Source organism: Asterias rubens, chromosome 17 (genome assembly GCF_902459465.1).
Source record: "Asterias rubens chromosome 17, eAstRub1.3, whole genome shotgun sequence".
NCBI classification, from domain to species: domain Eukaryota; kingdom Metazoa; phylum Echinodermata; class Asteroidea; order Forcipulatida; family Asteriidae; genus Asterias; species Asterias rubens.
In genome coordinates this window covers 6,352,742-6,364,083 of record NC_047078.1, presented here as the reverse complement: position 1 = coordinate 6,364,083, position 11,342 = coordinate 6,352,742, and the positions used below count along the sequence as shown (strand labels likewise).

At 38.3% G+C, this 11,342-nt stretch overlaps 1 protein-coding gene across 2 annotated transcripts in view; it reads left to right on the top strand.

The window, feature by feature from the left end:
- Positions 1 to 1,598: 1,598 nt before the first annotated feature.
- LOC117301863 (dixin-like) overlaps positions 1,599 to 11,342 on the top strand; it is a 36,830-nt gene continuing 27,086 nt past the window's right edge. For both annotated transcript variants that reach the window (XM_033785857.1, XM_033785856.1), the window contains exons 1-2: positions 1,599 to 1,702; positions 9,688 to 9,886. In XM_033785857.1, coding sequence (XP_033641748.1) covers positions 1,674 to 1,702; positions 9,688 to 9,886 — 228 coding nt within the window. In that variant the 5' untranslated portion in view covers positions 1,599 to 1,673. The remainder of the gene's footprint in view (positions 1,703 to 9,687; positions 9,887 to 11,342) is intronic.

Here is an 11,342-nt window from a genome sequence, read left to right as displayed (position 1 = left end):
CCTGTGGCCCAACCGTCTAGTGCCACTCCGAGGGCTCTAATGTTCCGCTGTTGATGCTGTTGACGTTCTCAGCTGTTGTCTAGTCACTGGAGTACTCTAAGGTCAATAGTTATTGTGAAGGTATGGCGCTTTGACATCAAGGCAGAGTGTGGAGAACCAATTGGGTTTCCATTAAAAGAATCTGTTGGGTTAGGGCCAGACACGTTGAAAAAGTTGTCTCGTCTGAACTCGGAGAGAGTTTATATAAATGTGAGCTTATGGTTTGTTTCTTGATATTTAAAATATTTAAAAGTTGCATCCCCTTAAGTTGATCCCCAGGTTGTATGGTAAACTTGGGTGTGATCCCTGGCCACGTGACAGCTAACGGTTAAATGGCTTCTGACTGGCACCACCGAACGAAGATTTAACTAATTATAAAAGGAGACTGCCAGCATACATAGGGATGGATAGCTCAGTTGGAAGAGCATTGGTATGTTAATCCAGAGGTCGTTGGTTCAAGTCCCACTAAAGTAATTTTTTTATTTTTTTAAAAACCCAAAACAGCTTATTAAAAAAACAAAATTTAGAAGCATCGTTAGAGTGTACAGCAGCTTGCGATAGTAAAGCAGTTTGTGACACTTCACTTGGAAGTAATGTGGATATAAATATATTGTATCAGTTTTTGTTCCCCAAATTTGAATCTTAGAGAACTTCTTTATGCTTCTCTAATTGTGTATTCTGTTTAGGCTTTATTTTACCCGGTGTAGAAAGTTTGCTCCAGATTTGAGGTGAAATCTCACAAACGCCACAAAATTTTCACATGTTAGTTTTCTATACATCTACATTTAAAGGCAGTGGACACTATTGGTAATTGTCAAAGACTAGCCTTCACAGTTGGTGTATCTCAACATATGCATAAAATAACAAACCTGTGAAAATTTGAGCTCGATCGGTCATCAAACTTGCGAGAAAAAAACACCCATGTCACACGAAGTTGTGTGCGTTTAGATGGTTGATTTCGAGACCCCAAGTTCTAAATCTGAGGTCTCTAAATCAAATTCGTGGAAAATTACTTCTTTCTCAAAAACTATGGCACTTCAGAGGGAGCCGTTTCTCGCAATGTTTTATACCATCAACCTCTCCCCATTACTTGTCACCAAGAAAAGTTTTATGCGAAAATATTTTTTGAGTAATTACCAATAGTGTCCACTGCCTTTAAATGCAATCGAATGGTCCAAAAAACCAAAGGTATGTAGTTTGTAAGCAGAGAGTTGAATGTGACTCTTCAGCATTTTATTTCTGTAAATTCCAGGTCAAGGTCCATAGAAACAAAAACCGCACTTGAATTTCACTTTAGGTGTAACAAGTTTTTATTTGCCTCTGGCTTGTTTCTTTATCTTACAAACTTAGTACCTTGTGTAAATGTCATAAAAAGATCCGTTTGAATATTGAACACATACATGTAGGCAGTTTGGACTCCATCAGTACAGGTGAGTGTAGTCAGTAGGCCCTACACGATTGGAGCAGTTTGTGTTTCTACACTGCACCTACATCAACTGTAGATGAACCGTCAACTAGGACAAAATATTTACTTCTGAAACGTCACAGTGGATTTATCATCATCAAAAAATAGTTCGCGAAAAAACCACAGACATGCTACAGAATGACTGGACACAGAATGAACACGCCGCAGAATGAACACGTATTGGCCAAGTATAACTAGGTTAGTTGAAGTTTACAGCTATAGGTTCTTTTGGACTAGATTGATAAGCTTTATTTAGGCTATCAAGGTAAGCATGGTAAGGCAGGAATGTTATTATAATGTTGTACCATGTTGTACGATGAACACTGTATGAATGTTTTCAGTGGTGGACATTTTCAATGGGAAGTGTAAATGTATTTCCTGTGAATTATGGCACAGAAGTTTTTGGTTGGGTCAACTATATAAACAATGCTTACAATAACCCCTCCAGTTCAAAGACGGGCTATACTTTTAGTAACTGTCAAAGACGATTACTTGATGTACAAAGTGCTTTTTAGTTTTTGTTCAATTGACAAAAGTTTAATGTACAGTTTAACAATACAGTTTGTATTTTAAATGGTAGTTGAGTTCAATCGGTCGTCGAAGTTGCCAGATAAGAATGAAAGTAAAAACACCCTTGTCACACGAAGTTGTGTGCTTTCAGATGCTTGATTTCGATACCTCAAATTCTAAATCTGAGGTCTCGAAATCAAGTTTGTGGAAAATTACTTCTTTCTCGAAAACTACATCACTTCAGAGCTGGAGCCATTTCTCACAATGTTTTATATTATCAACCTCTCCCCATTACTCGTTACCAAGAAAGGTTTTGTGCTTATAATTATTTTGAGTAACTACCAATAGTGTCCACTGCCTTTTAAAGGCTTGGTCACACCAATTCTCGGAACGTCTGAACCTGTCTTAAAAAAGAAATTGCAAAATGGGTTTGGTCTGGCTTACTTTGGCTGGAATGTATCGCTTTGGCTGGACAATGTCTTTTGTAATGGGACCCTACATGTATAGTCAGTTAAAATTAGTTGGGTCTTTCTGTGAACGGGATGGATCGTTAATGCCCTGATGAAGGTCTTCATTTGAAGTGAATGTGGATAAAGATGGTCTTGAACGTCGCTCGAGTAAATCTATAAATACTTGGTCTAAACTCAAATGCATTCAGTTATGATTTCTCTTTCTAGTTTCATTTTCTAATAATTGAGCTGGAAATTAATTCGAAGGACATTCTACACACAGGAGTCGAGTGAAAATGTTAGAGCAATAACAGTCCGTATCCGTTACTATGGTGACCACATTTAATATAAGATCGCAGCATCTGCCGTCTCATTGAGTTTTAAACTACTGACCTACTTCCCAGGTTTTTGTTGGTGTCATTGTTGCCATGGAGACAGCATGTAGGGAATGATGTAGCGTAGTTGATGTCACAGTCGGGAATTATTGATTTATGGGTGTGGTCCACTCTTTTGTGCATCGATAAAACCACACCCAAGGTCTAAAGTCTAAAGCTTGCATTTGTTTTCCTCCTGGAATTTGATTAAATACATTTTCATCAGTAAAGTATCTTTAGAAGATTATAATGTGAGGAATTTGAACATTGGTACAACATTGTTATGATTTTCAAAGTGAAAAATCATACTTCATTTTTTTATCCCTCAGTCTTTAAAGCCATTGGACCCTTTCGGTACAGAAAAAAAAAAAAAAGTTCACAGATTTACAAATAATTTACAGGGTTTACAGAAGGTAATGGTGAAAGACTTCTCTTGAAATATTAATCCATGAAATGCTTTACTTTTTGAGAAAACGGTAAAACAATATAAATTCTCGTTAACGAGAATTACGGATTAATTTGAAACACATGTCATGACACGGCGAAACACGCGGAAACAAGGGTGGGTTTTTCCGTTGTTTTCTCCCGACTCCGATGACCGATTGAGCCTAAATTTTCACAGGTTTGTCATTTGATATAGAAGTTGTGGTACACAAAGTGTGGGCCTTGGACAACACTGTTTACCGAAAGGGTCCAATGGCTTTAAATGATCTGTGTTGAACAAAATCCCTAAATGAGTTCAAATTTCAACCTACAGTTCCCTTGTGGTTTGAAAATGAACAGAATTTGAATTAAACGTAGAAATTAAATATTATTTAGTAGTAAGGGAAATTTTTCAAAATTAATATTCTTTATCACCGATGCAAACTGTAACATCTATTAAATCGCTGCATTACCCACTGTTAAAATATAGGATTCAAACTTTCTCTAACCACCGGGTAATCTCAATGGTCTAGTTGGCATGACACTGCTCTAGAATTGCAACAGTCGTGGGTTCAAACCCCACCGGAGTAGCATGCCCAGTTGTGATTTTTTCTCTCTCATAAAACACGGGAAAGTACTTTGCTGTCACACATCCGTTTAAGGGGAAAACCCAAATTTATATTACAAACTAAAGCAGCCCAGGTCAAAATTCCAGTTGAACCTAGTTAACTGGGGTCAACTGGTTCAACTGGAAAGTGACCAAACTCGTCCATTTTCCATATCAACCAACTGGTTTGGACTAGGTTTAACTGTGTTCAACTAGGTTGAAATTATAAACCAGTTGGTTTCTGTCCATTTTCCATATTAAACCAACTGGTTTTAACTGTGTTTAACTAGTTTAACTAGTTTTTAACTAGGTTCAACTGGAATTTCGACCTGGGAGGGCTTAAATTCTATACTGGACTATAGGCCAATAGGCCAGTGTTTTGTTTAGCCTCAGGCCAGTAAACCATGGACAGACAAGTCAAGGGGTAGAAACCAAATAGTAATTCTCTTAATGTCAATTTTACAGAATCTACTATTAGAGCTCATGAATGTTTTGGGGAGTTTTTTCAGTTCCTGGAATCAATGTTTTGAAAAGGGGGAAACCCTTCCAACTCTAGCCCCAATGGTTCCTTTATGGAATGTATCGCTTTGGCTGGACAATTTCTTTTGTAATGCGACCCTACATGTATAGTCAGTTAAAATTAGTTGGGTCTTTCTGTGAACGGGATGGATCGTTAATGCCCTGATGAAGGTCTTCATTTGAAGTGAATGTGGATAAAGATGGTCTTCAACGTAGAAACCAAATAGGGGGAAACCCTTCCATTTCTAGCCCCAATGGTCCCTTTATGACACACACTGATGACTCATGCAGTCACCAATCCCATACTGTACACCTACTCTCATTATACTAAGAACCTTATGATTCAATAACCACTCCTGGGATAATAAACACTCCACCTGTTTCATTATAGCAGACCATTCTATTGTGAATATCAGCCTCTCAACGAACAATGGCTTGGCAGGAGGAGGAGGGGGGGGGGGGGTTAATAGACTGTGTAGAATTGGTGCTTGAACCTAGTAATGTAATTATCTTGTATACAAATATGTAGCCTGATCGGAAGAATTAGAGCGACCTTAATAATAAGTCTCCCTAATTAGTGAAACCGTTGACCTATAAAGTTGAATGTAATTTTAAACATGTCTAGGATCATTGTACAAAATCTCCCTGATTATGCAATCTTGGTACAGACCCTTAAATAACCCACTGCACCCACAGCATTTGCTACGGTGCCCTGTGATCTCACTGTGGTGCCCTCTGCAAAATTCCAATACAACAATTATTTAGAGGAAAATTATAAGGAAAATTGCTGTGCCCTTTTAATTTCTAGATTGAAATTGAAGGCTGTGATTATATTACATAAACTTGTTTATTGTTGCAGCCAGACTGCATTGCGCAACTATACACTATAAACCTTTTCATATTTATGTTGACTCTTGATTAATATCTAAACTGAGGAATTATTTGACTTCATTTTATACACCATCTGTCAGCTGCTAGCACTCGGGTCCAGCCATAGAGCCAGCCAGCCACAATGCCCAGCCTAACGACCCAGAGTGACGTTCTATTGATTACTGTATAAACTGCACTTTGCTAAATTAGTATGTCACTGTTCGTCACCGCCCAAACTCACTCTGCCTATGTTTGTTTTCATTTGAGATGATGACGGATATGTTGTTTTTTTTGTCGGGAAAGTATTGGGTAACGAGTAGTGATCAGTTTCAGATTATGCAGATCAAAGTTGAAGTATGAGACTTTCTTTGGAAAGACTGCTGCTAGTGTTGGAGCATGAAGCCATTATTAGTAGTTGCATAAGCGACACATATAAAATACATCTTGGTCAGCAATATGTAAAAAATTTGTGTTTATGGAAATGATGCTATACACAGAACAACAAGTCATTTAAGAATACATTAATTGACACAGTGTTCTTTTTTTAAAATGTGAAAAACCCTAAATAAACTCTTGGGTATAAAAAAAAGAAGAAGCTGCACCCCATAAAACCAAGCATTTGATGAGATGGAGCCTCCATCATGCCACACCCACTCCTAGGTCCACCACCACACCACCCCTCCTGTCCCTTAGGCATAAAAGCAACAATACCCTGTCCACTGACCACAATAACAAAGCCCCCCAAGCCACACACTTTCCCTTATCAATGCTCAAGCCCCAGGAGCAAGCCAGATTTCAATATTATAAATAAAATCCAGTAGAGCAGAACGAATTCTTGAATACCAAGCCTACAGTGTATTTATAGGGCTACTCCAAATACATTTGAATTTCTAAATGTTGATTGTATCAATCTACCTGGATGATTGTGTAGTAGACATGTAGGTCTACGGTGGTGTTGATATCAAGCAAGGGTCGCCTATTTGTACCACATCCATGTACAGTTGAAAGACTAACACGTGTTAACGCTATACTGAGTGTATATTTTTGTTAACAAAGAAGTACTTCTGTCAGTGTTGGTTGTTGGTGGTCGGTGCCCTTCAAAAGAAAGCTTGACAACACTCAACAGTGTTAAGATTTCTACAATCTGCTCGGTTGGTAACCTTTCGTAGTGACTGTACCTCGGATCATATGCTTGGATTTAATTGCTGGTAGACGTTTCAGATGGTACCCGAGGATCGTTACGTAGTTACATGTACGTCCTTCATGAAGTTTACAGTCTGAAGAACTCGGACACTGAGACGGTTTCTGAAGTGCATTTTGTTGGATCAACATCATTTCATTTCGTGTGATCACACAACTGCTTGACAATGTTGGGATTTGCAGATTTTTGGCCCCAATGTTGGTTGATCTAATTGTTTTCTGTGTAGTTGCACAGCTGTGATTGTCATTAATTTGGGACAGACAGTTCTCAAGGCAGGTTTCTCCGTTTTTATTTTGCGTCCTTCACCAAGTTTGAGGAACTCCAACAGATTTTGAAGTACGTGTTGGATATTCTATTCTGATCGTTGCTACAAGTTGCACAGCTGTGGTTGACATTATAATATTATGGTATATTACATAACTGTACAACAACAACAACGAACGCTCCACTGCAGTAGACTCTATTTATAGATTATTTTCTCACCAATTTGAATTGGATTCTTCTAGCTCTGAATTCACTACAAGGAACGGTTTCATACAGCGAATTTGCATCTTAGCGAAATATTTGAACTGAACAAGTTTTGTACGACGCTAAATGAGCAGACAACCCCGAAAGCTACCACTGCTCACAAAAATTGAGATTTCTTACATGGTGTCACCGGAAACCTTATTCATGTAGTACTTCAACCATGCACAGCTTGAAGTCCTGTCTTAAATATGCACTATGCTAATATACTGAGTAGTAAACTGATACATTTTGTGTATCATTTTGCAATGCAATACAATGGAAATCTTTCTCTCTTCATACACCAAATAATGTTGTGCATTTGGCAATGGACACATGCTCAGAAGAAAACAATAGTTTCTTTTGTCTCAACTCTACATTATACGGACTGAAAAGGTACAAAATATACCCCCCTGTAGTGCCAAATATTTTATAAGTGCATAATTAACCTTCCTCTGGTAGCTGGGTGGCCTAAAAATGACTAAGAAATCTCCTTTACAAAAGATGCAGTGATGCATTGAGGATCGCCGTCGTGCCGACCCGTCTGAAAGCTACAAGGGGAGGAGGCAGGAGTTGCCGACTGAGTGTGAGGGAGTGATTATAATATTCTCATGATTGTCGTTCCTGAATCTGGTTGTGGCTGACAGAGGCACAGCTTCTTCCATGGGGAGGAGAGACAGGATGTGGATGAAAGACGACGATGCAGGAATGAAACGAGGAATGCTCATCTTGGGGTGATGCACCAATGTCAAAGACACGTTGCTGAATAGCTGCGATAGTGTTTTTAATGAACTATTAGAAACACCACATCTGGGACCTGTGTTTCACATTATGGATATTACGGACATAGCTATGGTAGTGTAAATGAACTACTAGAATCACTACTTCTGGGACCTGTGCTTCACAAATGACTTATGGATATAACAGACACAGACATTTTTTTTGTGCCAGACTATTATTGAGTGAGCTATACCTCAATGCAGGGATGCAAAAGTGCATCGCTCTGTAAGACTTGCATTTGTATACAGTGTGTTATGCATGAAGGAAAGGTAGAGTTTATGAAACAACCGTTGGTAAATGAGCTACGTACATGTGATTTCACCCATGACTTTCTGAATATGCAACTCGGGCAGCCCTGTGGATTATTTTGTGGAAATCACTTGTAAGGAATATTGTCGGAGGATATTTGTGCAGCTGAATTCATCTATAAAGGATGTCGGTTTGAGGTGGAAATATAAATTGGCTGGCAGTGTGTACCGTGGAATGCGAGTTGATAGCGAAGTGAACTCTAGATAAACTGTGCATAATATGCTTCGTGTGTCGCACTGTTAAAGATATTTACATCTGGGAGATAATTTGATGTAATATTTCTGGAAAACTCAAACAAATCTTGGAGGAGGAGGAGGAATATACCATAGTCGTCTTTGATCTAGACGAATCTTAAATTTTTAAACAGAAGTGAACTCGACTGATAAACTGTGCATAATATGCCTGGTGTGTCACACTGTTAAAGATAATTACATCTGGGCAGTAATTTCTTGTCATCTTTGTGGAGAACTCAAACATCTTAGAGATGAGGAAGGTACCATAGTCTGCTTTGATCAAGACGAATCTTAAATTTTTGTATCAGAAGTGAACTCTAGATAAACTGTGCAAAATATGCTTCATGAATCGCACTGTTAAAGATATTTACATCTGGGAGGTAATTTGCTGTCATCTTTCTGGAAAGCTCATACAAATCTTGGAGGAAGAGGAAGAATCACTGTCATTTTTGATCAAGACAAATCTTATTTTTGTATCAACAGTGAATCTAATTTTTCAGCGATGTAAAAAATCCTCAAAGTTATAAATATTCACTCTCTATTTTCTGTGATATTTCTCTCGGAGGAAAAACCGACACCATCCATCCCAACTTGAACATAATTAACAATCGTCAAAAAAAAAATTAATCAAACCTCTATGTGGAAAACTCAAACATATTTTGGAGGAGGAGGAAGTATCATTGTCAGCTTTGATCGAGACGAGTCTTTATTTTTTATCAGTGAATCAAATTGTTTAGCTATGTAAAGAATCCTCAAAGTTATAAATATTCACGCTCTATTCTCTGTGATATTTCTACTGGAGGGAAAACTGACACCATCCATCTCAAACTTGAACATAATATACCATCATCAAGAATAATTAATCAGACTTCTGTGTTGATTCAACCAAGCGTGAACAAGACGTCGCGGTCATAGTTAAGAGGAATATTTTTTAGACAAAAAAAACAAAAAAACGACAACAGCTGTTCGCTGTCTGGCTGTTCGTGTTTTTATGTCAGAGAACTGAATTGATGTAGGATGTCTCACTGATTAGTGCAAATATTGTTGGTTACAATTGTGTAATCTATTTCTGTACTAGAGAACAGTATTTTAACCATAGTTTCATTGGTGAAACTTGAAAACTCTTATATTTCATAAAATATCAGCACGTCCATGTAAATTACACTTGATAGTTTCTCTGTGTGCAAGACATTAGTATGATGTGTTCGCATTCAAAATGAATCGTTAGAATGTACTGTTGTTTGGATGTGACTTTAGGTTTGTGCAATAATTTTTTTTAAATATTGAATAAGCGAACTTTGGAATAGACTTTAAAGGGCCAAAATATGTGTTCATTCCGTGGACTGCAAGTCGTCAACGTTCATCTGATAAAAATCTAAAAATCGCCATGGAATCATACCCTAGTATCAGTTGTGAGCATCTACTGTGGTCGTCGCAGTCTAAACTCTACGCATCCGCCTCGTCTGTTATGACTGCCGAGGGGAGGGCGGCCGCAGGCTTCCAAGGGTGTTTCAGACAGAAGATGAGGTTTGCTGTCAAATCGCTGCGATTGTTAGTCGTGGAACGGTGGTGTGTACTTCATGCGTGGAATCTTTATAAAGAGGTAGGTTTGTCACTGTTTCTCCAAATGAGGGTTTGTCCTTTAAAAACAGTCCTGATAATTAATATTATCTTCAATAGTAGGCTTGAATCCTTGATTCTGATTGGTCGATCCATAGCAACACATCTTTTCAGATAATGTTAAAGTGCTTTGAAACGCCTGTAGGAAACCCTATACAAATGTTATTTATTATTAACAATATGAACCCATATCACCCCTGCGTCTTGCGTGCTCTTACTGCGCCCCAAGTTTCCTTGAAGATAAATACATTATCACACGCGCGCTCGTGGAATACAAAACAATATAACACGTCTGCATTTAACATCCAACAAGGCCGAAGAATGGGAAGCAGAATCGCTTTTTTCTTCTTCTGTATTCCACTCGCGCTTGTGTGATAGCTTATTACAAGTTGATATTAAAGGCAGTGGACACTATTGGTATTTACTCAAAATAATTATTAGCACAAAACCTTCCTTGGTGACAAGTAATGGGGAGCTGTTGATAGTATAAAACATTGTGAGAAACGGCTCCCTCTGAAGTAACGTAGTTTTTGAGAAAGAAGCAATTTGATTTCGAGACCTCAGATTTAGAATTTGAGGTCTCGAAATCAAGCATCTGAAAGCACACAACTTCGTGTGACAAGGGTGTTTGTTTCTTTCATTATTATCTCGCAACTTCGACGACCAGTTGAGCTCAAATTTTCACAGGTTTTTTATTTTATGCATTGTTGAGATACACCAAGTGAGAAGACTGGTCATTGACAATTACCAATAGTGTCCAGTGTCTTTAAGGGCAACATACATGTAGGGCAAGGCAGTTTAAGGGCACCTCCTTGTTTAAGGGCACCTCTGTGTTTAAGGGCACCTCTGTGAATCAAGTGTCCGTGAAGTATCAACGCTGCTTAACTTTTGCAGTGGCTGACCAGTAGGATTAGTGTATTATTGGTCACTGTGTGTCACCTTTCCATTTCAAAATCAAACAGTTTAGATTTCATTGGCAAGACTGCTCACCATACATGCCATACAGTAATATTGTCTGCTCTGAAAATACCGCAGCGAACAAAGATGAAACGATAATGCACATGAAACACAATGCACAGTTGCAGTGAGTTTGTGAATCAACACTCGACCCACAATAACCAACGCTTTGTCTGTGAATTGTGCCAAATATTTGCAGTTTATTCAGAGCTGTGCAACCGTGACCATTTATCGTTGGTTCGTTGGCATCAATTGGTGAATGAAATCACAGTTTTGCACCTTGTGGTTGTCGAATGAAATTCACCTACATGTAGTAGGGACTACAATACAATGTGTTTACATGCACAGAGTGTATTATTGTACAAGTACACAGTATACAAACAAGTGTACAGAGTATCAATTAGGCTTGAGCACACTTGTTTGGATCACTGGATCAGTGTCCAGTAAAAACAAATTAGCAGTTTGAACGTTATACATGTAAA